Here is a 27579-nt window from a genome sequence, read left to right on the forward strand (position 1 = left end):
AAAGGGGGAGGGTAGAAAAGACAAAAGAGTACATTTTCTCTCATACATGGAGTCTGCACCTGTACAGAGACTCCTCTGTAATAGAGACTCCTCTGGGAGAAAGAGCAGCAAGGAAGGGACAGGAGCAGTGAGGGAGAATATGGAGCTATTTACAAGTGAGTGCTCTAAAATTAATTAAAATACACATGAGGCTGCAGAGAGGACTCAGCAGTTAGGCTCCATGTTGTTGGGTCTCAGCACTCATAAAGTGGCTCACAACCATCTGTAACCCAAGTTCTAGGAGAATCGAACACCTTCTTCTGGTTTCTGTGGGCACCAGGCACCCATGCGGTGCAAAGACATACATGTAGGCACTCACATATGTACCTTAAACAATAATAATAAACAAAGAAATAAAAATTAAGAACAAATAAGGTGCTAAGGAGCTAGTGTAGCAGTTAAGAGAGCGCACTACTCTTACGGAGTTCCCATGTTGGGGTGAGAGACTCACAATTGCCTGTAACTCCAGTTCTAGGCTGTTCCACACACTCTTCACCTCTACAGGCATGCACATGTACAAGCCCAGACCCAAACATACACATAGTTAAAAGTAAAAAAAAGCTTTGCTCGGCATGGTTGCCCATGCCTTTGATCCTAGCACTTGGAAGAAGTCAGCCCAGTCTACATAGCAAGTTCCACACCAGCCAGGACTACACAGACTCTTATCTCAAAATTAAATTAAATTAAATTAAATTAAAGAAATGAAATCTTTAAGTATATATCAAAATAATTACTACTGAGTGATTTTGTTGGCAATGGTACATTATGAAAGTAGGTAACTGGTTTTTTTTAATGAAATCTTAATATAGTCTTTTTTTAATGAAAAATAGTTTTAAATTAATAATGAACCAGTTTAAGACAATAAAATATATACTAGAACATAAAGTTAGTACTCAAAGATATTGCTAAACTCTAGTTCATGAAAAAAAAAAATCGGACTTTTAAAAAAAGATCTGGCCGGGCATGGTGGCACACACCTGTAATCCCAGCACTTGGGAAGCAGAAGCAGGCGGATTTCTGAGTTTAAGGCCAGCCTGGTCTACAGAGTGAGCTCCAGGACAGCCAGGGCTACACAGAGAAACCCTGTCTTGAAAAACCAAAATAATAATAATAATAATAAATTAATTAATTAAAAAATATCTGTTCCTAAATGCAGAAAGACTCCAATTTTAGGGGAAAAAACCAGTGAAGAATGTTCTAGCACATGAGTATTTGTATATGTATTTCTTTTTTTTTTCAAAATATTTATTTATTATTATATGTAAGTACACTGTTACTGTCTTCAGAACCACGAGAGGGCATCAGATCTCATTACAGGTAGTTGTAAGGCACCATGTGGTTGCTGGGATTTGAACTCAGGACATTCAGAAGAGCAGTCAGTGCTCTTAACCGCTGAGCCATCTCTCCAGCCCCTGTATTTCTTTTCTGAATAGGTAGATTCTTGTTATTCAAAATTCCAAAGTGTCAAAACTCTACCATGAAAGCTTCCTTCTATGTTAGCTCCCCCATCTCCAAAGGCGATCAACACTATTGGGTTTTATGTAGTCTTCCAGAGAGACTTTATGCACGTAAAGGTAATGTGCATGTTTGTGTGAATAAAGGGAAGGATATAACATACATATACACATGAGTTTCAGATTTTCTACACTACTGGGACATTAGACACACTACTGCAAATTTTCTTTTTTTCTAGCTGCACCTCAGATACCTTATGAAGCTTTCTCATTCTTTTCTACAGCAAATATTTCATTTGATGAAAAACAAGTCATCAATTTATGAGTTTTCTATGGATAAACTTTTTTCCAAAATCTTTTACCACTACAAATGATGCTGTAATAACCTTGTATCCACATTCTTAAACAGGAATAAACCCATATAAAATAGACACTGCAAAGAAACAGGTCAATGGAAACTATGTTCTAATTGTGATGGATAGTAACAGTGTAATTTAGGTCCCCTGGAGAAAGGTACAACTATGTTTTGTGCACCTGTACCAACAGTGAGTCATTTCCATTTCTCCTTATCAGTCAGGCTACACAAAGTTCATATATCAAGAGTCGCTTCCCAGAGCATCTTTTTTTCCAAACAGCTTAATGTATACAGAAAAAGAAAGAAAGTTTAAGTTTAAAGGAATGCCCTAACTTACTCAAGAACTGCTGGCAAAAACAACTGTAGCTGTATTTGAATAGGCAGGAAGTGTAAGGAGAAAAGAAAAACATAAGTTTATTTCCTGGAGTATACAATGTGGGAAGATGGACTGTTGTGTGAGAGAGACAGGAAAAAAAACAAATATAAACACATCCTTTGGGGTTTCTGAAATCTAAACCACTAGGAACAAGGAAAAGCCAATTTTTCAGTAGTACAGATTTTAATAGGGCAGCCAAATGAAAGCTAATTCTCTGTATATTTCTAGAGAAAACAGGACAAGTTTTACAAATTGGAGGACAGCAGAGAAAGGCTTTTATTATTCTTTTTAATGAGTATGTATTTGTTAATCTTAGTATGATTATAAAAGTTTAATTTCTCAAGCTAGTACTATCACGTATAACATTAAGACTGAAATGAAAATTTAAAATAGTAACCAAATAATATTTGACTATGGTACTCTTTACTGTGACAAGATCAGTGTTAGGGTTCGTAACTGGCCAAAATCTTGGAACCAATGAGTGGAGGAGAAACAGGAGCTGGACGGTAACAGTTCGTAACTGATGGGCTCAACCAAACCAAAGCCTCCTCAAAGCCTGCTTCAAAGACTCTCTCTACATGGGACCGCTTCCTTTCCCTTTTGGTTTTTGTTGTTGTTTTGTCTTGTTTTTGTTTGGGGGTGTTGTTGTCTGGTTATTTTGTTTGTTTATTTGTTTGTTTTTTGTTTTGAGACAGAGTTTCTTTGTTATAGCACTGGCTGTCCTGGAGCTTGCTTTGTAGACCAGGCTGGCCTGAAATTCACAGAGACCCACCTACTTCTGATGCTAAATGCTGGGACTAGAAGTATGCACGGCACCAGCACCCAGCTCTGGACCTTTTTCAAACTATGATTTTCTTTCCAGGCTAAGAGTGGCTCAGTCTCATGTTACAGGTCTGAGCTTACTGTCTATTCTCTTTACTGGGAAGCTAAAAAAAGGGCAGGTTTTCCCCAAAGTGTCTGAATATTAGGTCAAGGTTTCTTTAGAATTCATTTCCTAAGACTTCCCCTTCACTAGACAGCTGCAGAAATAATTAGCCTACCTTTTTTTTTTTTTTTTTTTTTTTTTTCAGAGCAGAGGCCCAAAAGCAGGTGATGTGGTTAGAACTGGGAGGCTTACAGGAAAGCACATCAACTGGGTGATGCTTCAACAGAACCCAGTGACCATATAGCCCAATTTCTCTTCAGTGCCCAAGGCTGGGGTATGACAGACCTCAGTGTTCATTCAGGTAACACTGGTTGTACTATACCTCATGAACTGAAGTAAAACATGGTAACCAGCCATCGACACTGTAAAAATGCAATAACTATTCTTTTTAAAAGCAAATTATTAGCATGTCAATTTAAAAATCAGAATAGAAATTAAGAAATAAAAACAAAAAGACGTCTTGGCATAAGCTTCCAGCCAGCACTCTGTCCCATCCGGCAGAGAGCCGCTCCATTTCCAGTCCTAGCTAACTTAACAAGAAACGGTCACGGACATGAACCACTCCATCCCTTGCAAAAGGACAGACTGCACTGCTCAGTCTTACACTAGAACCATCACCAAGTTCACCTGCCCATCTCCAGGCCTGAACATCAGACGCTTGGTCATACACAGCAAACTGAGTCCTTGCTGAGGTCATCACAAACACTGCCCTTTATCTTCCCCAGTGTAAATGTAGTTCTCTGAGCTATTCTTCACCCCTTTTGCTCCCAGGTTAACTACAGGGCGTACTCGCCCGCTCTAGTCCATTTTTAGCTCCCGAAAAAAATGGCACGGGAGCCTAATAAACTTACGAACAAGCTGCAGGCACTGTTCTAACTCTCTACAGATGCCTGCTTCCCTCTGTTCCATGTGTGTCCTCATGGTGACTCCCCTGACTGTGTGCGAATCCTCCTGGTCCTTCTCCCTTCTTCCTCTCTCATTCTTCCCTTTCAATTGCGACTCCGGACTGGAATCAGAAGTCCCGCCCTACCCTCTTCTGCCCAGCTATAGGCTGAATCAGCTCACTGTTAATCAATCAGGGGAGATGGAAAAGAATTATCACACATCACCGAGACAGGAGTTGCTCCAAATATCATGACATTGTCAATGTCCAAACTGCAACCAGATCTCTGGGCACAGCAATCGGCATCTGAATACACAGTGCACAAAACCACCCCCACCCCAGTACCCCAGGGCTCTGTAGACTTCAAAAAAAACCTGCCTTTAAGTGATGTAATACGTATTCCTCAGAGAGTTTCATGATATAAGGAATGATTCTCCTCTGGGGAAAAGAAGAACCCAGGTGCCCCCAAATAAAAAACAAAAAACACCAAAAAAAAAAAAAAATTAAAAAACAATCACAGTTCCTAAGACTCTAGGAACACCATGACCACTAGAGACTTTGGCTTACACAAACATACATCCTTCCTTTTACCAAAACCTCAGCAACAAATACCGGTGCTGCATGGTAAAAACACATTCTTTCTTGTTATTCTGCATACTGACAAACTCCTGAAGGAATAAAGTACACTGAAAGACTCAAACCCTCAGTTCAATAACAAATGAATATCCACTCATTTTCCCCTGCTGTTTTCTAAGATAACAAAAAGCGTCTTTCTGTCTCCTCCCTTTTTAGTGTCTCTACGTTAACTCAGCTCATTTTCTACTGGGAAGTGGCAGCACACTCCCAATTTTGAGCAGTTTTAAAGTTTCACTCCGGAGTCTATAAAACCCCACTAAAGTAGCATTGCCCCCGAGCTTCAGAGACGAAGCTTAAGTCCAGGCCTGAGTTTCTTTCGAATGCAGCATTTCTAACACGTGAGGTAGACCTGCAGGCCAAGGACCTTTTAATAGCCTATGGCTTATAGTTTGGCTGTAATAGCTGCTTATAGCTCCAATAACCAAAAATGTTGCCAGATGTTGCCAGATGTCTCCTGGGGTGTCAAATTGCTCCTGGTTAAGATCCACCACTCTACCCCAAGGAGCATCCTTGGTTATTACTGGATGTTCAGTCAAATCTTTGCACTGTTACCTTCACCTCCAGATTCAGCCAGATATTTGCAGAACTTCCCACCCAACAAACATTTGAAACACAAGGTGTTAAGAGCACTCCAGGAATATGTTAGAAAATAGATCTGATATAAAGCAAAGACACTCGGGTATGTTCACCACAAAGTGAGAAAATGAAAGACAAGTTAATGTGTATGTAATTTATAATTATTGGCACATATAAGGGACAGGTGCTTATAAAACATATACCTGTATAAGGGCTTATATGTTTAATCTTTATAATCTTTCAGAAAGTACACTTAATTTTTTTCCCCTTTTCTTTCTTGGTAGCACTAGGGACTAACCCAGGGCCTCGAAAATGAACTCTACCGCTTAACTACATCCCACCCTAATTAGAATTTTTATTACCATAATATCAAATATATGTTAGCATTGTTTACCACAGAGCACAAAAAAAAAACCCTTAAAAATAGAAAAGACAAAATGTATTAGGATGTTTTCAATAAAAATATTGTCCGTGATTCACAGCTGGGGGGGGAGGGGTGCTCGTGCAGCACCACACACCAGGGGCATGGAGAAAAGCCACTATGTTGAAAGATAGCAACCAGGAATACCTTTTCTAGTAATTTAGTTGTACTAAATCAGACTTTAATCTCCTCCAATTGCTTTGTACAGCGGGCATCTTGGGTTGCACATCAAGTACTTTAGTCACAGTGGCTCACGATCCTCCCACCGATGCTGTAAGGCACAGGTACTTTTAGAACCCACATCTTATACAAGAGGAAACTCAGACATGTTTAGAGAAGTTTAACCAATTGTCCAAGGGCACTAAAAGTGAGGATTCACATTCCAACTAAGCATCAGGAATCCACAGCAGTACCTCAGTCACTGTGACAGCTACTTTGAGATCTCGATAAAACCAATCACTTGCACTTAGTGTGACCAGATCTCTCCCCTCTAAAGTATCCTTTTAGTCGCACGCCCCTGTGATGGTCACAAGGCTGAAAGGTAACAGCGCGATAGACTGTGCCTATAGCTTTTGGACACTTAAGTAAAATCACACGAAGGAACTTGTGTGGTCTGAAATGGAGACACCGGCCCAAGCAAGAGGAGGGGTGGATCTCGGAGAACGAGAGACATCACCAAAATTTCTACTGCAGCCTCTAGTTCCTGCCTTTGCTTTCACTATCAGGCTCCTTCGAGACCTCAAAGCCTCCTTATTCTGGCTGCTTTCCATCTCTCCCACTCTCAAGGATGCAAGGGACGGAGGTTGGGCGCGGGGGCCTACGCTAGGGCAAAGCGGGGTTCTGAGAGGAAGGCGGGCGCCCCAGCAGACGCCGGCAGGAGCGCGCGGAAAGGCAGGTGGGGTCGCGCGGAGAGCCAAAGACAGGGGCAGGGGTGAGAGCGGCGGGAATGGAGGTGGGATGCGGACCCCGACTGAAGCCAAAGAGGCGCGGCGGAAGGAGCCGGACTGCCAAGCCGGGTGCTCCGAGAAAGGGAGCGGGACTGGAACCAGGGCATTTCCAAACCGCGTAGAAAACGACCTCGAGCGCAGCCGCGGGCCCCGTGACGGTGGGGACCCCGGTCGCCCGAGGTGCGCGGCCCCGAGCCCAGAGGCACCCACCCTTGCAGCGCCCGGGGCCTTGCGTACCTGAGGCGGCCGCCTGGCTCTCCTCCACTCCCCGTCGGTCCCCGACGCCGCCCGCCGACCCTCGGCGAGCTGCGGGGCTCCAGAAGGCCGGCCCCTCAGCTGCCTGCCGGTCCGACATCTGCAGCCCGCGCCGGGAGCGGCTCCGCAGCCAGCGGCTTGCGGCTCCGGAAACAGCCGAAGGCGAAGCGAGCGCGGCAGAGGAGAGCCGAGCGGAGCCGAAGCGAGCCACGGGCCGGAAGGAGCGGCTGGGCGGCAGAGGGTAGCGCTGGCCTGACACGTGAGAGGGGCGGGGGGGGGGGGGGGCGTGCTTTTTCGGTCGCCGGTTTTTACAGTCCGCACTTGGAAGGATCGACAAAATCTCGGGAAGAGTCTGGAAAACCCCGCCGGAAATCGTGGTATCCATAGAGACGCTGTCGGAAGTTGAGGTTGCTAGGAGGCCTTGGGCGCATCGACTGACATGTCTGAAGTCTCAGGAGATTATAATTCTGACTCCGATGAGAGTCTGAGTCTGCAGCCTAAAAGAACCAAATCTGGTAAATTACATAATGCTAACGCAGACACCTTGTTTGAGGTAAGCTCTAAGCTGTCCCCAAATACTGACCGAGACCCAGGAAATGTAGGAAATGTGCCACTAGAGCCAACCAGGACACGCAAGGGGGATTTGGTGCCCGTAGGTAAAAATCATGAGGTGCCAGACCTACAACGACAGGACGTTTCAGTAGGTGTGTTCAAAGGACCACCTACAAGAACAGGTACACAGCTACCAACAAAAATAGATCCAGAGCAGAAGACACCAGATATTCGAAGTGAAAAACTAAGAAAATCAGTTGAAGAGGAAGCTCTACCTCCATCCAAGATGACCAAATCGGAAAAGAAACAAAAAGAGTCAATTAAAGAAAAAAGTACAGAGCCATATGAGGTAACTAAACCTAAGTTCCCAGACCGGAAGCTAAGGAAGTCTACTGAGGAAGCAGATCTCAAACCTCACTTCAAGTCCACAGAGCAGTCAGGCACAGAGCAACCTGAGCAGACTAAGTTCCCAGACAAAAAACTAAGACAGTCAACTAAAAAGAAAGTCTCAGGGCCACTGGAGGATTTTGAAGAAGAATCAAGAAGACCCATTGATGAAGCAAGTCTAGAACTCTCACAAAAGAGACCATTAAAGGCTTCAAAGAAAGCACAAAAAAGCTCTTTTGATGAAAAATTTCCAGAGATGCTAGAACAGATTACTGTAGAACTACTAGATGACCAAGAGGAGACACAAGAAGAGTCCATTAAGGAGAAAGTTCCAGAACCATTAGGGGACCGGAAACCATCAGCTCAAAAGCACAAGCTGAGAAAATCAAGTGAAAGGTCTAAATTAAAGGACACATTAATAGAGCCAAGTAAGGACAAGGACCCGGGGCTACAAACACAGACTGAATTTCCAAAGGAGAAACTAATAAAGACAACGGAGAAAACGGGTGACAAGCCACAGCAGATAACTGATCCAGACATTCAAGAGAAGTCGCAGCCAGAACCAACCGAGAAAAATCTAGAGTTACCAAATAAACCCAAGCCAGAAGAGGAGAGAGACCTCCCCAAGGAAGACAAACCAGAATCAAGCAAACCTAATTATCCTGCAGGCAAAGATAAGCTAGCATTACCAGCCAAGATTAAAACTGAGTTTATAGTAGGATCTCCTAGAGAAAGCGTAGAGTCCTTCAGTACATTGTACGAAACCCAGGAGTTCCTCAAAGACCTTCAGACTGACATGAACGAACTGTTCCCAATCGTTGATGCTTCAGAGTCTCAGACAGAACTGAGGGATTCTACAGTGTTACCCCAGGAGGTGGAGCTACTAGGACGTAAAGAAACCAAGCCAAGTCTTACCCCAGAGTTTGAGCATCTTACCTGGAGCCCAGAAAGGGTTGCAGAGTGGATTAGTGATCTAGGCTTCCCTCAATACAAGGTATATACAAAAGCAATGGTTTTGAAGTTACATGCTCTAATCCCATTTTTCTCTATGACTGACAAGTTCTCTTGCCTCTAACAGAGAAGTCCTGCACTGTGGGGGAAGTCAGTTTTGATTGTGTGTCTTTTCCTGTCTTGTGTGTGTGATAGTGAAGATTGGACCTCCTGCATTAGCACATGTCAAACACATGTTCAGCCTATAACTGAGATATATAGATATAAGTAAACAGTATTTTAGAAGAAAAAGTTTTATTTGATTTTCCTATTCATCCCAATTATTATAATTCTCTTTGTTCCTTGTATAGAGGTTTAAAAATGTATAGAGTCCCCTTTGCATATAAATCTATAGTTTTAATATATTTTGTTCAAAATTAGGTCTTTCTGTTAAGATGTCTCATTGGCAATGCCCTCACCCTGAATTTATACTCTTTTTAGTTGTCTGCCCAAATATGTCATATGTGTTATAAACACTTAAAAGTATTAATGCATATTAGCTATCCACCCAAATTGGTTTTATCAACAACAACAACAACAAGTGTGCTCTTCTGAATTTATTGATGCTGACTACAGCATTAGGTTGTCACAAAACAGGATCTGAAACCTTTTGTACCTTCTGTATTTTAAAATGTCTTTGTAATGCTATCACTCAGGAGACAGATTCAGGCAGGTCATCAGGGATTGGAGGCCAGCCTGGGTTATAAACTGAGTTCCAGCTCAGCTGGAACAAAGAGTGATAGCTTTTCTCTACCCTGCCTTCTCACACACACACACACACACACACACACACACACACACACACACACAAAGTCATTGTCTCAAGAAGAAAAAAAGATCAGTTACAACACACAACATGCAAAAGCAGACTGAAGCCACTGCCTGAAATTTAACCCAGCACTTCTATTAAAAAATAAATAAATAAATTAGCAAAAATGTGGCTTTGTCTCTTTTTTGCTTCCAGTCGCCATAATGCATGTTTAAGAGCTGTTCTTGCATTGACAGGAGTGTTTTACTGAAAACTTCATCAATGGTCAAAAACTCATCCACGTAAACTGCTCCAACCTTCCTCAGATGGGAATAACTGATTTTGAAGACATGAAGGTGAGTTTGTGCATGGCATTTCCTTGTGCCAAGTGCTAGGACAATCCTACTCGCTGCCTGCCCCATCTTTCTCTGTTCTGGTCCATTCTTGTCATCATACGCTCATCCCTCAGACTCACTGTGGTCGCTTCCTCCCTCTGTCTTGAGTGTCACTTCCTCCTGTAGCACTTGTACTGTCTGGTATTTTACCGCCTCGTACCTACGATACTGCAGTAGCTTCCCGCTTTCCTGCCTTTAGCCTCTCTTAGTAAGCCTGTGGGACTCAAAGATTCTACTTTTAGATCTTGATTTCCAACTACTTACACACTGTTAAGAAACCCTCTCTGATCTCCCTGGTGTGAGATAGCCCCAAACCTTGGTTTAGGATTCCAGGCTCTCTGTAAGTTTGCTCCAGCCACCATTCTTTCCTGGCGCCTGCCCTGCCACTCCTCCACCTGAGTCTTCTCCAGCCTGCCAGGTCTAATCCCCAGCCTAACTCATAGCCTACTAGTGCATGCTCCCTCTGTTGGAGATCTTTGCTAAGTTCTCCTTCCCTTGAATCATGCTTTAGGACCAATTCCTCCTCATCTCCACAGGAGGTTGTTCTTGACCTTGCTGTCCAAAGTAACCTCTCTTCCAGAGCTCTCAGTAACGTTTTATGCCTTTGATACTCATTTAGTACTTATGTAATTGCATCTGTACTTCACCTACTTTGCTGCCAGGAGCATCTACCATATCACTCTTAATTTCCTGATTTGCTGTTCCTGTCTTGTGCACGCTGGCCAGCAGTAACGATGCTGCAACAGGATCCTTCTGCACACGTTTATTGGGAGAGCTTGATTGCAGAGGCAAAGAGACCCAGAGCCCAGAACTGGTGCTGCTTGTATAGGCCTAGGAGAGGCGTGTCTCACACCCAGATTGGTTATGCACTAAGCCTCATTTGCATGTTCCTCATCTGATTGGCTACTCTCTCTCTCTGTACCTCACAGAGCCTCATTATCATACCTCATTTGCATGTCTCACATCTGATTGGTTATACTCCCAAAGCCTCATTATCATGCCTGGACCAGGCAGTGTCTTTGCAAAAAACTTTTCTGCATATGTACACATTGGTTGTTTGTCCAAACTTATGCGTGGTGGCCAGCAGTAGTCAGTGCCACTCTGCAATGGCACATGTGGCTTCCCACATCCCTGAAATGACAGGAATATAAATTTGCATCCCGCATTGTTATAAAAGATCCCTTCCCCATAACTGTATGATTATGTCACCCACATAAGGTCTCAGCTTCCCTGTTTGCCCATCTGGTCCCACACAGGCAATCCATTGGGCACATTGTCTTATTCCTGATAAGTTTCCAATTCCTATAAATTGTGTGTATACCTTCTGAAATGGCCAGTCTGGCTTCCAAGACTTTGGGGAAAGTATACTAACATCAGCTCCTGTATCTAACAACTCTTCTATGTCAGCCATTCACTTGCACTATTAATTTGAGTCTCTGATCATTAACCATTGCTTGCCAGAACACACATTTTCCAGTACTCCCAAAAGCTCCCGTCCTTTCCACTGGAACACCCTTGTCCTTAATGTAAAGAAACAACAGTTGAGCACTTCTTTCTCCTATATCAATTTGCATCTCCTTTTTCACATACGCCATGATTCTAATTTCTTCCTTGCTATACCTATCTACTATACCAGGATGCACAGTAAGTCCTTGAGAAGTTAACCCACTTCTGCCCAAGATTATTCCCACTGTTCCTGAGAGTACAAAACCATGCACACCGGTGATTAACTTGTAACATTCAACTTTTGGGGATAGGGTAAAAGGCACATCTGTGGCCAGATCCAAAGCTACACTCCCTTCTGTAGCATGTATGAGATCAGAAATACTTAATTTTCATTTTCTTGCCTGCATGATACTTTCTGGCTGACCAAAGGAATATGGTTAGTATTTTTTTATTGCAGAGCCTCCAGCTGACAGTCCCCTCTGCTTATCAGGCAAGAGGTTGCCCTCGTACGACCCTCTCGGACCAGCAATTCTTTGACTAATGTTTGCCCTTTCTAAGGCAGCTATAGTAATACCCTGGAAACTTTTGTTGTTCATAATAGCCAGAACCTACTTGTTCTGTCTATGAACACCATATTCTCTAGAGTCAATGGACCTGCTATTTTAAGCTCTGAATCTTCTAGCCTTATAGTGTTTTTGTAAATAGCTAAATTCACCACAATTAAAGCATCGGGCATGTTGATTTCTAAGACTTCTAACTATAGCTTGCCCTATATTAGCATAATGTTCCTGAGAGCCAATATCAGTTGTCTCTCTTAACTGTTCCTCTATTGGGACTCCTCATGCTTTCAATGGTCTGGTTGCTCTCTTATATTCCATATTTGTGTTTTCAAAGGCCAATATTTCTATCAATGACTGTCTGGTTTCTGGGTCTGATAATAGCTCTATACAGCTAAACCAGTCTCTGTAAGGATTTGGTAAATGCTTCTGCAGGCCCCTGTATTACCTTCATAAGTTAGGTATATTTTACCCTGACTCCTCAACCAAACCCTGGGCCCTTTTTTTGTTTTGTTTTGTTTTGTTTTTTTGTTTTGTGTTGTTGTAAGCCGGCCCGGCCTACATGAACTGGGTACTCCTGGTAGGCAGGTTGGGGCTGAAAGAGAGACTAGACGGCGGGAGAAATAATGAGGCCAAGACAAATTTTCTCTGATCAAGGCCTGCGAGTTTACTAAGAGACTGTGCTTGTAAGGGGGAAAACCCATCCCCCCCCCCCCCAGTCCATTCTTGGTGCCTGGAGCCAACCTGTAGGCAGGATAGGATGTGTCTCAAGGGTCTCTCAGCAGGTAGCAGAGTCTCAGAGAAGTGCAGCAGTAGTTGACATAACAATATAGCCATCTAAGTTGGAAGGCTAGGTGATGTCATATCCAGTGGCAGCAAAGTCTGAATCAGCCTGCTTCAAGGCTGAGGGAGGCTACAATTGTTTTGTTTTGTTTTTGAGACAGGGTTTCTCTGTGTAGCCTCGCTGTCCTGGAACTCACTCTGTAGACCAGGCTGACCTCGAACTCAGAGATCCGCCTGCCTCTGCCTCTGAAATGCTGGGACTAAAGGCTTGCACCACCTCTGCCTAGCTAAACCCCAGGTTCTTAAAACCACAACTTGACATTGTTCAATGACACCATCATCAGATTGGATTTGCTCTTGTAAATCAGTAAAACGCCCTTCACCGAGCAGTTGGTCTTAAGTAAAATTTATCCCCCTCACTATATTCTGTTCTATTTTTTGTGGCTTTGTGCATCCACCACAACAACCACTGTAATTGTTATCCAGCTTCTAGAATAGCTGATGCCAATCCTTTCCAGTCTGGGCGAGGCGGGCGGGGGTGGGGGAGGCGGGGATAACCCTATTCTGCTTAGCCCAAGTATTTAACATTTCTTTAACAAATTGAGAGTGCAAGCTGGGCTGGAGAGATGTCTCAGCAGTTAAGAGCACTGACTGCTCTTCCAGAGGTCCTGAGTTCAATTCCCAGCAACCACATGATAGCTCACAACCATCTGTAATGGGATCCAATGCCCTCTTCTGGTGCGTCTGAAGACAGCTACAGTGTACTCATGTACATAAAATAAATAATAAATATTAAAAAGAAAACAGAAAACAGAGAGTGCAAACCATACACTATCACAGCCTCCTTAAAATTCTTTAGATGTAGCGTTTATATTGGATACCAGTTCAGTTCATTCTAGGCAGGAATACCATCATTAGCAGGCACGTGCTGCACAGACTGGGAGGGCTGAAGGGGCCTGTGTAGGCCCAAGCACATCCTCTGGAGGTGCACTCTCTCGGCTGAAGACCATCTGGTTGTACCTGGACATTTCCTGCTCTTCCAGGCCACTGGTTTTGTGAAGGTGCTCTGGGTGCCTGGCAGTGAGAGTGTGTGGAGCAGGCACATAATCTGAGAGGACCATGCCATGGCTAATGCCATTGCCCTTTCATGTTAACATCCAGAAAGTGGTGCCACTCTCAGAATCTAGGGTTCTTTCTGCTGGAGCATCCAGGTCTGTGAGGACCGGGATGTATAGAGTTTCCCTGGATCAAGGCTATCCTATGGAATGTTCCTGGGCCTAATCCTAACCTGGGTGGGCCCACTTTGCCCAGCCCATCCTCCTCCACCATGGCAGCATGCTCTAGGGCCACTCATCCACCTCTTGCAAGCTCATCAGCAGGCCCACCGGCTGACATTGGCAGGCTTGGCGTCAGCGAGAATGAGGACACAGCACGCGGAGTCCCTAGTACCACAGACCCAAGTCCTATTTGTAACTTTCTCTGACAGTGAGAAACATGGCTCTTTCCATCAATAAGCATATGCCTTTTTAAGAGACAATTTTACCAAATAAAGCACAATGTTTGTATATACTTGGTTTTGTCCCTAAGATTTACAGTATCTATACAAAGCTCGACTCTCCAAAGGGAAAGCAATGCATGTGAGCCTCTTTTCTTCCTACCACTTCAGAGGGATTAATTATACCCTAAATTTGTAATGCTCATCTGTAGTCCAGCCTATTGGCCCAACACTTGACTTTTCTGTTTCATGCAGTAAAGTCATTCTCTGTTCTGTGTGGTTCTGTGGATGTTAATAAATGCTTAGAGGCATGTACCTACCCCCAAAGAATCAGTTTCCTCAAATTCAAACTTCTGGGTCCCCATCACTGTCAGCCCTTCTCTAGTCTCTGAATCTTGACAGTAATCTATTTGTTCCTATTCATTTTTTCCCCCAAAATGTTGCATAAACAGAAGCTGGATGTGACTCACACAAGCTGTCCCATCACGCAAGAGGATGCAGCACTTTAGAATTTTGTTTCCTGCTGGGCAGTGGTGGCACACGCCTTTAATCCCAGCACTTGGGAGGCAGAGGCAGGCGGATTTATGAGTTCGAGGCCAGCCTGGTCTACAGAGTGAGTTCCAGAACAGCCATTTTGTAAGCCTATTAAAGCTTTCTTTTTTTTTTTAATTAGGTATTTTCCTCATTTACATTTCCAATGCTATCCCAAAAGTCCCCCATACCCCCCCACCCCTACCCACCCACTCCCACTTTTTGGCCCTGGAGTTCCCCTGTACTGGGGCATATAAAGTTTGCAAGTCCAATGGGCCTCTCTTTGCAGTGATGGCTGACTAGGCCATCTTTTGATACATATGCAGCTAGAGTCAAGAGCTCCGGGGTACTGGTTAGTTCATAATGTTGTTCCACCTATAGGGTTGCAGATCCCTTTAGCTCCTTGGGTATTTTCTCTAGCTCCTCTATTGGGGGCCCTGTGATCCATCCAATAGCTGACTGTGAGCATCCTCTTATGTGTTTCCTAGGCCCCGGCGTAGTCTCACTAGAGACAGCTATATCAGGGTCCTTTCAGCAAAATCTTGCTAGTGTATGCAATGGTGTCAGCATCTATTAAAGCTTTCTTATCACTTCATTCTCTCATTGTAAAAATATAAGTAATTGGTTTTCAAGAGACATGGAAAACTGAATGAAGCTTTGATTTCCTTGTATTTTCAAGTTAGTCCCACTAAAAATCTTCCTTTTATTTCAGGCAATATCGTACCACACCCGAGTGCTGCTGGGGATCGAGGAGCCACTGTTCAGCCGCAGCATCAGCCTTCCCTACAGAGACAACAAGGGCTTGTTCTTTGAGCAGAAAGGGCACAGTGGAGTAAAGTCTGATTCCTTGACCTTGGCAAAATTTGTTGAAGCAGCAGGATTACAGGAGTATAATCCAGAGATAAAAGCTGAGGAAAAGAAAGAAGACGCACTGCCAGAAAACAGCTTGGAAGAAAATGAGGCAATATATCAGATTTTTTTTTTTAAATCGTTTTCCTTTTATTTATTTATTTATTTATTTATTTATTATATGGAAGTACATTATAGCTGTCTTCAGACACTCCAGAAGAGGGAGTCAGATCTCGTTACGGATGGTTGTGAGCCACCATGTGGTTGCTGGGATTTGAACTCTGGAAGAGCAGTCGGGTGCTCTTACCCACTGAGCCATCTCACCAGCCCAATATATCAGATTTTGACAACATGAGGCATTGCTAGCCAAGGCGCAGTAGGAAAGCCATTTCACTTAGCTGGATAGATCAAACTAGGGCTGGGGAGATGGCTCAGTGGTTAAGACCACTAGCTGCTCTTCCAGAGGACCAGGGTTCAATTCCAAGCACCCTCATAGCAGTTCATAACTGTCTGTAACTCCAGTTCCAGGGGCTCCAACCCCCTCATGCAGACACACATGCAGGCAAAACACCAATGCACATAAAATAAAAATAAATTATTGTTTTACAAAAAGAAAGAAAGGTCAAACTACATTCCCTTGAGGTAAAGGTGTAATCTTTGCCAGTTTTCTTTCTCTCCTTTTCATTAAGGATGAGAGAACTGCTGGCTCCAGTCTTTTTTTTTTTTCTTTCTTAAACTTTTTTATTATTTAAATGCATTTTATTATTATTTATTATTATTTAAATGCAGTTTATACATCAAACATATTAGTAATACTGAGTATTTTGAGAATCAAATAATACATAAAACATTTTGTTCAACTTTTATTTTCATATCTTTTCATACCCTAAAAATATCATTAATGAATATTTAATACTATCCATAACTGAGGATCCTATATCTAATGTTGAATACTAAATTGTTTCAAAACAATGCAAAATATTCTTTGGGAATTAAGCATAGTAAAAGAGCATAAAATATTAAAAATGAATCATTAAGAAATATAGTCAAAAGCCCTTATCGACATATGAGAGAGTATTTAAAACACATTTTAAATCTGTGTACATTGTCTAATAATCAGTTTACTTAAAAAAGATTATCAAGCCGGGCGTGGTGGCGCATGCCTTTAATCCCAGCACTCGGGAGGCAGAGGCAGGTGGATTTCTGAGTTCGAGGCCAGCCTGGTCTACAAAGTGAGCTCCAGGACAGCCAGGGCTATACAGAGAAACCCTGTCTCGAAAAACCAAAAAAAAAAAAAAAAAAAGATTATCAGTGTTTCTAGGAGAGAAATTATTTTATCAGTGAGTATATTTTAAAAATTTCAAAATAACAAAAACTCTTTAAAGTTAAACATTAAGAGAGTGCTAATTTCAAGCACAGTGAGAAATTATCAATAATATTTCATGATGTTTGTAGAACATGATTTTAATATTTTCAACTATTAATATTCAACAAACAGACTAATCATTTTAAGATATATTTCGCTGTTATGTCTCCCTTTTCATTTCTGATTTTACTAATTTGGATATTGTCTCTGTGCACTCTGGTTAGTCTGGCTAAGGGTTTATCTATCTTGTTGATTTTCTTAAAGAACCAGCTCCTGGTTTTGTTGATTCTTTGTATAGTTCTTTTTGTTTCTATTTGGTTGATTTCAGCCCTGAGTTTGATTATTTCCTGCCATCTATTCCTCTTGGGTGTATTTGCTTCTTTTTGTTCTAGAGCTTTCAGGTGTGCTGTCAAGCTGCTAATGTAAGATCTTGCCAGTTTCTTTTTGGAGGCACTCAAAGCTATGAGTTTTCCTCTCACCAATGCTTTCATTGTATCCCTATAAGTTTTGTTATGATGTGTCTTCATTTTCATTAAATTCTAAAAAGCCTTTAATTTCTTTATTTATTCCTTCCTTGACCAAGTTATCATTGAGTAGAGTGTTGTTCAGCTTCCATGTATATGTGTGCTTTCTATTGTTTTTGTTGATATTTTAGACCAGCCTTAGTCTGTGGTGATCTGATAGGATGCATGGGATTATTTTAATCTTGTATCTGATGAGACCTGTTTTGTGACCAATTATATGGTCAGTTTTGGAGAAGGTACCATTTGGGGCTGAGAAAAAGGTATATTCTTTTGCTTTAGGATGAAATGGACTATAAATTTCTTTTAGATCCATTTGGTTCATAACTTCTGTTAATTTCACTGTGTTTCTGTTTAGTTTCTGTTTCCATGATCTGTCCATTGCTGAGAGCAGAGTATTGAAGTCTCCCACTATTATTGTGTGGGGTGTGATGTATGCTTTGAGCTTTAGTAAAGTTTCTTTTATGAATGTGGGTAGCCTTGCATTTGGAGCATAGATGTTCAGAATTTAGAATTCATCTTGGTAGATTTTTCCTTTGACCAGTATGAAGGGTCCTTCCTTATCTTTTTTGATAACTTTTGGTTCAAAGTTGATTTTATTGGATTTTAGAATGGCTACTCCAGCTTGTTTCTTGGGACCATTTGCTTGGAAAATTGTTTTCCAACCTTTTACTCTGAGGTAGGGTCTGCCTTTGTCACTGAGGTGCGTTTCCTGTATGCAGCAAAATTCTGGGTCCTGTCTATGTATCCAGTCTGTTAGTCTATGTCTTTTTGGGGGAATTGAGTACATTGATGTTAAGAGAAATTAAGGAAAAGTGATTGTTACTTCCTGTTATTTTTGTTGTTAGAGGTGGAATTATGTTTGTGTGGCTGTCTTCTTTTCAGTTTGTTGAAAGATTACTTTCTAGATATTTCTAGGGTGTAGTTCCCCTCCTTGTGTTGGAGTTTTCCATCTATTATCCTTTGTAGTGTGGATTTATGGGAAGATTTTGTGTAAATTTGGTCTTGTCATGGGATATCTTGGTTTCTCCGTCTATGGTAATTGAGAGTTTTGCTGAGTATAGTAGCCTGCACTGGCATTTGTGTTCTGTTAGGGTCTGTATGACATCTGCCCAGGATATTCTAGGTTTCATAGTCTCTGGTGAGAAGGCTGGTATAATTCTGATAGGTCTGCCTTTATATGTTACTTGACCTTTTTCCCTTACTGCTTTTAATATTCTTTCTTTGCTTGGTTTTGATTATGTGGCGGGAGGAATTTCTTTTCTAGTCTAGTCTATTTGGAGTTCTGTAGGCTTCTTGTATATTCATGGGCATCTCTTCCTTTAGGTTAGGGAAGTTTTCTTCTATAATTTTGTTGAAGATATTTACTGGCCCTTTAAGATGGGAATCTTGGCTCTCTTCTATACCTATTATCCTTAGGTTTCGTCTTCTCATTGTGCCCTGGATTTTCTGGATGTTTTGGGTTAGGGGCTTTTTGCTTTTTGCATTTTCTTTACTGTTGTGTCAATGTTTTCTATGGTATCTTCTGCACCTGAGATTCTCTCTTTTATCTCTTGTATTCTGTTGGTGATGCTTGCATCTATGACTCCTAATCTCTTTCTAAGTTTCCTAACTCCAGGATTGCTTCCCTTTGTGATTTCTTTATTGTTTCTATCTCCATTTTTAGATATTTAATGGTTTTGTTCATTTCCTTTGCCTGTTTGATTGTGTTGTCCTGTAATAAGGGATTTTTTTGTGTGTTTCCTCTTTAAGGGCTTCTAGCTGTTTACCTGTATTCTCCTGTAATTCTTTAAGGGAGTTTTTATGTCCTTCTTAAAGTCTTCTATCACCATCTGGAGAAGTGATATTAGATCTGAATCTTGCTTTTCTGGTGTGATGATGTATCCGGGACTTGCTATGGTAGGAGAATTGGGTTCTGATGATGCCAAGTAACCTTGGTTTCTGTTGCTTATGTCCTTACACTTGCTTCCTGCCATCTGATTATCTCTAGTGCTACCTACCCTTGCTATAGCTGACTGGAGCCTGTCCTTCCTGTGGTCCTGGCTGTGTCAGAATTCCTCAGATTTCAGCTGTCTCTCTGATTCTGTAATCCTGAGATCCTGGGTGTGTAAGAGCTCCTGGGAGTCAAGCTGCCTCTGGGACCCTGAGATCTTGGTGTGACCAAGCTCCTGGGATCCTGAGATCCTGGGATCCTGGGGTCCTGGAGTCCTGGGATCCTGGGATCCTGGGCGTGTTAGAGTGCCTGGGAGTGGAGCTTACTCTGGGTGTTGTGGGACTGGCTGTGGAGTTTGTACCCAAGGTCTGCTCAGGGCACCAGCCCAGACGACAAGGAGCTGGCTCCAGTCTTAATTCTTCCTGACACATAGCACCTTCCCTCTATTAAAGATAGCAGTATTTACCTTCCTTGATAATTTTCAGACCTTGTGTTAAATTCTAATACACCTAGTACTAAGATTTGTTAGGAGAAACTATAATTGAAAATACAATCTCAGCAAGGCATAGTACTGACCTTTAATCCTAGCACTAAGCATATGGAGGGGGGATGATCAGGAATCTGAGGCTAGTCTGAGGTACATGGCAAGTCTTAGAAATCCACATAAAGAAAATGATTTTTTAAACTGTCTTGCAGGAACTCTATGAGGCCACTTAAAGATGGGGTGTGGCTTGACAGCAATGCTGCTGATCTGGGGTCACCCACACTTCTGTGTGTTGAACTGCCTGGGCCTGATGACCCCTGGCCTACATCAGATAAGAGCATGTCTTAGTCTGATTGCAATGATTCTGAGAATAAAAATAAAGACAAAGCCTAGAGAGTCAACTCAGCAGTTCAGAGTACTGCCTACTCCTCCCCTGCCCTCTTCTAATGTTCCATGATCATCTGACAACTGTGGTGCACACAAACTCATAAAGACAAGCATGCATACATAGTACATAAGACTTTATGAAGTGGGGCTTAAAATGGTCCCAAAATATCAGTCAATTTCCAAAGTGTTTGTCTTCTTGGTTTACCATCTGACCCAAAGGACAGCACCATGGAGCCAGGAACTGGAAGAGAAGAACATGAACTAGGTAACTAGTGATGTCAGTGAAAGGACAAAGGTGGCCTGAAGACAGTGAACATAAGCAGCGCCAGGAAGGAAGAGCAGAGCCCAGGAAGGGATGAGAATGAGTGTGGGACTGAGTGGATTGGAGACCTTCCACTTACCTACATTGGAGTTAATGAACTATCACAGGCTGGAGAGATGACTCAGCGGTTAAGAACACTGACTGCTCTTCCAGAGGTCCTGAGTTCAGTTCCCAGCAACCACATAGTAGTTCACAACTAGCTACAGTGTCCTCATATACATAAAGTAAATAAATTAATTAAAAAAATCTGTATACCAAGATGGCTGCTGTGCTAGGTGTGATGGTACCACCTTTAATCTCAACCTTTGGAAGTCAGAGAGGGTAAGATCAACTTCATATGGCATTGAGCTGGAGAGATGGCTTTGTGGCTAAGAGCACTGACTACTCTTGCAGAGGTCCCGAGTTCAATTCCCAGCAACCACATGGTGGCTCACATCCATCTGTAATGGGGTCTGATGCACTCTTCTGGTGTGTCTGAAGACACCAACAGTGTACGCATATACATAAAATAAATCTTTTTTAAAAAGAAAGAAATATAGCAAGTAAGCAGACAAGCAGCAGAAGAGAGAAAGAAATACCTTCATTGCAGCCTTGTTCCACACCAGGTGGAAAGAATCAAGGATGCTCATATATTCAGATCAGAGCCAGGTTTGGAATAAACAGAAACAGGAAGCACAAAAGGCCTAGACACACACACTGACAGAAAAGGCAGCTGAGAATTGAGCTAGAAAAATTAATCCTCCATTTTTAAAAATTTGTTTATTTATGTGTGAGCATACTGTCATGATATCTTCAGACACATCAGAAGAGGACATCAGATCCCATTACAGACGGTTGTGAACCACCATGTGGTTGCTGGGAATTGAACTCAGGACGTCTGGGAGAACAGTGCTCTTAACCACTGAGCCATCTCTCCAGCCCCTAATCTTCCACTTTCACATCCTAAATAATGACTGAAGAGCCAGCAATGGTAAGAGAGGTGATTGATAGAGAAGGTACATAGAGGCCTGGCAATGAGGTTCAGTGGGTAAAGGCTGGTGCCGTGTAAGCCTGGCGACCCCAGTTAGATCCCTAGAGCCATGGCAGCAGGAGAGAACCCATTGCCCATTGCCCTCTAAGTGTATGCTGAACCCATATCACACACACACACACACACACACACACACACACACACACACACATATTTGTGAGAAAAGATATAACAAGGAAGGGTCACTATGTAATTCCAAAGGCAGAGCACTCATAAGCAAATACCTTCTTGGGTTGGAGAGATGGCTCAGTGGTTAAGAGCTGTTCTGCAAGGGGCCCAGGTTCAGTTCCCAACACCAACATGGTGGCTAACAATCATTGATAACTCCAGTTCCAGAGGATCTGACCCACCTCTTCTGACCTCCTTGGGCACCAAGCACATGTGCACATACATACCAAAAAATCATATAAAATAAATACCTTCTGGGGTTGGAGAGAGAGATGGCTGAGCACAACTCCAGCTCCAAGGGATTTGATATTCTTATGGCCTCTTAGGTTCTACTGCTGTGAACAGACACCATGACCAAGGCAACTCTTATAAGGACATTTAATTGAGGCTGGCTTACAGGTTCAGAGCTTCAGTCTATTATCATTAAGGTGGGAGCATGGCAGTATCCAGGCAGCCATGGTACAGGAAGAGCTGAGAGTTCTACATCTTCATCTGAAGGCCACTAGAAGACTGGCTTCCATGCAGCTAGGAGAAAGGTATCTCAAAGCCCACACCCACAGTAACACACCTCCAACAAGGCCACACTTACTCCAACAAGGCTGTACCTCCTAATAGTGCCATTCCCTGGACCAAGCATATTCAAACCACCACAGCCTCCATGGGCATCTGCAAACAACACGGCAAATGCTTACACACACACACACACACACACACACACACACACGTCTTTTTTTTTTAAGTGCTTCTTGTTTAATAAGTAGTGGTTGTGAGGAGAAACATGCCTGTCTGGGCTACTGCCCACCTTTCCTGGAAAAGAACCCACTTTTGAAAGCATCTTTCAGGAAGACTCGTGATTGCTGGAAAAGTGTGTACCAATCATCTTTCTAAGGTTTATTTAAGAAAAAATAAGTTAGGCTTAGAAACAAAGTGGGCCATGCTTTAAACATATTTGGAGGGAATTTCTACACAAAGTTAAAACACAAAGTTAAAAAAAAAAAAAAGAAAGTAAATACCTTAGAAGCAGATACAGTTGAAAGATGCACAAGCATTTGATCAGTAAATGAGAAACAGAACGAAAATGCTACCACATAGAAACTGGTATAAAACATACTTAAATCTTGTGAGCCAAAAGGCTTACCCACTTGGAAGGAAAGAAACCACGTGACTGAAGGGAAATGACATTATTTCTAAATTTACCAAGAAACAAAACCAACACAGGCCTTGTGCCAGAGGCTATCCCCTATTTGTAGCACTTACAACTATAACTGTGGGAAGCCTGAATTAGAAAATGGCAGTTGTTCTCCACATAGTGACAGAATACCAGAAATGTGTCTAGATGAAGAACTGAGGGCAACAAGACAAACTGTAGCAATGTCCATAATGTATTAGGCAAAGCCTAGCCATGAAGAAAGCCAAAATTTGTCGTTTTTTTGTTTTGTTTTGAGAGCTATGTAATTCTGGCTGTCCTGGAACTCTCTGTAGACCAAGCTGGCCTCTAACTCACAGAGACCCATCTGCTCTGCCTCCCAAGTGCTGGGATTAAAGGCATGCACTGGGCTGGAGAGATGGCTTAGTGGGTAAGAGCACTGACTGCTTTTCATGAGTTCAAATCCCAGCAACCACATGGTGCCTCACAACCATCCATAATGAGATCTGATGCCCTCTTCTGGGATGTCTGAAGACAGCTACAGTGTACTTACATATAGTAAGAAATAAATAAATAAATAAATAAATAAATAAATAAATAAATCTTTGGGCCAGAGCAAGCGAGGCTAGAGAGAGTGGGCCAGAGAGAGAAGAAAAGGTGTCTGAAGACAGCTACATATAATCAATAAAGAAATCTAAAAACGAAACAAAACAAAACAAAAAGGCATGTACCACCACCACAGCCTAGATGGATTCATCTTTTAAAAGGAGCAAATGTCTGTCAATTTTCCATCCTGGTATTGTGGGAGGCAGGGGAGAGGGGCAGCCCAGAAGACTCCTCATCTCTCTCAATCTCTCTCTCTCTCTCTCTCTCTCTCTCTCTCTCTCTCTCTCTCTCATCTCCTCTTCTTCTTCTTCTTCTTCTTCTTCTTCTTCTTCTTCTTCTTCTTCTTCTTCTTCTTCTTCTTCTTCTTCTTCTTCTTCTTCCTCCTCCTCCTTCTCTTTCTTTCTTTCTTTCTTTCTTTCTTCTTCTTCTTCTTTCTTCTTCTTCTTCTTTTCTTCTTCTTCTTCTTCTTCTTCTTCTTCTTCTTCTTCTTCTTCTTCTTCTTCTTCTTCTTCTTCTTCTTCTTCTTCTTCTTTTTCTTCTTCCTCTCTCTCTCTCTCTCTCTCTCTCTCTCTCTCTCAGGACTTACAGGTCTATATGATTGTTACAGGGGGGCTGCTCTGGGAGCCTCACCCCTCCCTGAGGTTTCTGTAGGTAGTTAATATTAGCTGTGACAGGGGAAAGGGCATTTCCTTCAGGGGTGTAGCCACTGATAGTTGTCCATGCACAAGAAATAGCCCTTCACCTATGTTCTTGTAAATAACAGTAATTAAACTCATTAATTAACTAAAAAAAAGTCATTTTATTTTTAAATAAGCATGAAACTGTGGCAACACAGCATATTCAAGTAGCTAAAGAATGTGTGAAGACAAAGGAACTGCCCTCTTTAGAATAGATACAATCTGTTACATACAAATTACTATCTATATCCAAATGCAGGGGAAATACTTGTGTCTTCATGGGAAATAAGAAGTTACTAACTGGCACCAAGCCCCTTCACTAACTTCCTACAGATAAGACAATGGCACCTCCTACTTCATTACTCATACTTTAATGGCCCCAAGGCTCCCCAAAAGACTGTCCTGAGCTGCAAAGTTGGTAAGAGGCTTACACAACTTTTTGAAAGACTTACATGTTTTCAAAAGTAAAGATCTACAATTGTGGGGTGTGTGAGTGTGGTGTGTCTATCTGTGTCTGTGAACTGCATGTATGAAGTGCCCAGGGAATCTAGAAGAGAGCATTAGATTCCCTGGAACTGGAATTAAAAGTGATTGAGAGCCACCATTTGGGAACTGGAAACCAAACCCCAGGCCCTCTGCAAGCAAAAGTATTTTTAATCACTGAGTCATCTCTCCAGCCTCATATGCACCTTATTATTACAGACAGGGTCTCGCCCTGGACTGAAGCTCACCAAATAGGTTAAACTAGCTAGTTTCTGTCATTCCTGCATCAGAATTACAAGTATGTGCCACCATGGTTGGGATTTTATGTGGGTTCTGGGGATTGAACTAAGGTCCCTTTGATTGTACCATAAATTAATTGTTTGATTGCTGAGACAAGATACTTGACAAAAGTAGCCTGAGGAAGGAAGGGTTCATTTTGGGCTCACAGTTTGGGGGTACAGTCTATTATGTGGGAGAAGTCATAGCAGCTGCTCACCTGGAACCTTGAATCAGGAAGAAATAGATTGTATTCGTCCAGAACTCCAGCCCATTCCATGGTGCTGCACAAATGGAGGGACCTTTATCACTCCAATTCCCACGCCTAGAAACACACCACAGGCATGCTCAGAGGCTTGTTTCCATGGTGACTGTTAATCCCAAAGAGTGGACAAGTTAGACATCATGTCGAGGCTCTGAGCTATCTCCCTAGCCCTAACTATTACATTTTCTAAGGAATAGTTGTCAAGAAAAGGAGGAGAAATGTTTCCTTTAGACATCAGAGATGAGAGAGACTGGCAGAGATGGGGAGGACACTCTGTAGTAACTCACAGACCACAAAATGAAATTTAAACTGAAATAAATTTATATCTGGACGTCTCAAAAAATATTAAATACTTTTTGTTGCTTAAATAACTCAGGCTCCCATCTTTGTTTGTTTGTTCTATGACAGGATCTTATATAGCCCAGACTGGCTGGAATTTGCCATGTCGTTAAGGAAGGACAGGAATTCCTGATTCTCCTGCCTCTACCTCTCATGCCCGACTGCTTCCGGTCTAGCTGTACAAGCTCAGCTGTTCTTTTTCTTTTGCTCTCACTACTTTTAAATTAAAAAAAAAAAGTAAATGATGTATGTGGGCTCACATGCTATGAAACACACGTGGAGGTAAAATGATGCCTTTGTGGAACTGCCTCTTTCCTTCCACTTTTACATGGGAGTCTGGGTAACCAATTCAGGTTATCTGGATTGGACAGAGGGGTAGTGATCCCTGAGCCATTTTGCCTTTTTTCATCTTTATATTTCTGTGTTCGTGTGTGTGTGTTGATGATGATGATGATGATAATGATGATATATATGTACATGTGTATTTGTGCCCTTTAGTGAGGACACACATGTGTGGGTCAGTTTGGAGGTCAGAAGTTGATGTCCAGTGCCTTCCCCATCGCTGTCCACATTATTTACACAGGCAGGGGCTCTCAGACTCATTGGTTAGTCTAGGTAGCTAACTCACCCTAGGAGGAATTCCTGTCTCCCATCTCCCCTCTCAAATTACAGGCAACCACCATGCCTGCCACCAGTCCAGCTTTCCCCTGGCTCCGGTCCAAACGCTTGTCTTCTTGCTTGTGCACGAGCCCTTTACCCACTGAGCAAGCTCCTCAGCATCTTGGCTACACTTCTGAATCCTAGGAGGCTAACACAGTGCAGAAGTGCAGTGAGGCGCTTGTCTAATTACATTCCTGACTGCAGTAAATCCATGTCCCGGCTACATATCAGTGTTGGATGACAAACCGATTTTTTCTCCAAACTAGAAGGTTTTATCAGAAACCGTCTTTCTCCTTATTACTTTTTTCTTTCTTTCTTCTTCCTACCACCTCCACCTACCGAGACAGGAGAGGGTTTCTCTGTGAGGCTCTAGGTGTCCTGGAACTTGCTCTGTAGACCAGGCTGGCCTCAAACTCACAGAGATCCACTGTCTCCAGAGTACTGGGATTAAAGGCATCCATTGACACCTCTTGATTAGAAACTGTCCAAAAAAAAAAAGCATTCTGGAACCATTGAATTTACTTAGTGCATGATTATGCAAAAATAAAATGTAAATGACCAATATGAGACCACAGCGATTTCCATGTATAGTGAATGGCTTTGCTCAGAAGCCCTTGAGCTCCTGGTGGCAAAGCTGGGAACTTCATTTCCTACCTTGTTGGGCCTACTGCTTTTGTTTTTGGCTCTATTACAATTGACAAGAAGTTTTGGTAAAACATGAAATAAATGTACACTAGAAATATAATTTTTTGAACCGGGTGTGGTGGCGCATGCCTTTAATCCCAGCACTCGGGAGGCAGAGGCAGGTGGATTTCTGAGTTCGAGGCCAGCCTGGTCTACAAAGTGAGTTCCAGGACAGCCAGGGCTATACAGAGAAACCCTGCTTCAAAAAGCCAAAAAAAAAAAAAAAAAAATTTTTTTAAAGGATTTAATGGAAGTGCCAGGTTTGAATATACTTTTTTTTGTTTTTATCTGTCTGTTTTAAGACGGACTCACCTGTGGCACGAGACTGGCCTAGAACTTGCCATCTCCCCTGGCACCAGGACTGCGGATCTGTGTCACCACACTCAACCCTAGTTGGTTGCCATTGATTTGGGGGCTGATGGTTTGATTTGTTCCTTTCATGGTTTTTCTGTGACATGGTCTCCTGTGATCAAGGCTGGCCTCAAACTCACTGTGTAGCCAAGGACGACCTTCAACATCCAACGCTCCTGCCTCTATGTCCTAAGTGCTAGGATTGAAAGTACGTGCCATGTCACCCAATCTTTGGGATGCTGATGAATAAAAACACACAGCTCTGGGCATCCTAGACTAG

The 27579-nt window shown here is 42.5% G+C and overlaps 2 protein-coding genes across 6 annotated transcripts in view; one reads left to right on the forward strand and one right to left on the reverse strand.

The window, feature by feature from the left end:
- Tmed8 (transmembrane p24 trafficking protein 8) overlaps positions 1 to 7221 on the reverse strand; it is a 34216-nt gene extending 26995 nt beyond the window's left edge. For 2 of the 3 annotated variants that reach the window (XM_030246805.1, XM_006516050.4), the window contains exon 1: positions 6850 to 7221. Coding sequence is in view for 1 of the 3 variants with exons in the window: in NM_001033475.3 (NP_001028647.1) it covers positions 6850 to 6967 (118 nt within the window). In the remaining 2 variants the exon portion in view is untranslated. The remainder of the gene's footprint in view (positions 1 to 6849) is intronic. The other variant, NM_001033475.3, reaches the window with a different exon arrangement.
- Samd15 (sterile alpha motif domain containing 15) lies at positions 1248 to 20305 on the forward strand. Of its 3 annotated transcripts, none has more exons than NM_001290288.2 (4): positions 7272 to 8800; positions 9802 to 9900; positions 15464 to 15712; positions 20117 to 20302. In NM_001290288.2, the coding sequence occupies exons 1-4, from the start codon at positions 7307 to 7309 to the stop codon at positions 20135 to 20137; spliced, it is 1863 nt and encodes a 620-aa protein (NP_001277217.1). In that variant the 5' UTR covers positions 7272 to 7306; the 3' UTR covers positions 20138 to 20302. The 3 variants fall into 3 exon arrangements, with proteins under 3 accessions (XP_017170549.1, NP_001277217.1, XP_017170550.1); XM_017315061.2 differs by lacking the exon at positions 20117 to 20302 and adding an exon at positions 14673 to 14833 and having other exon boundaries at positions 7291 to 8800; positions 15464 to 15548; XM_017315060.2 differs by having other exon boundaries at positions 1248 to 8800; positions 15464 to 20305.
- The last annotated feature ends 7274 nt before the right edge of the window (positions 20306 to 27579 follow it).

Source organism: Mus musculus, chromosome 12 (genome assembly GCF_000001635.26).
Source record: "Mus musculus strain C57BL/6J chromosome 12, GRCm38.p6 C57BL/6J".
Taxonomy (NCBI): Eukaryota; Metazoa; Chordata; class Mammalia; order Rodentia; family Muridae; genus Mus; species Mus musculus.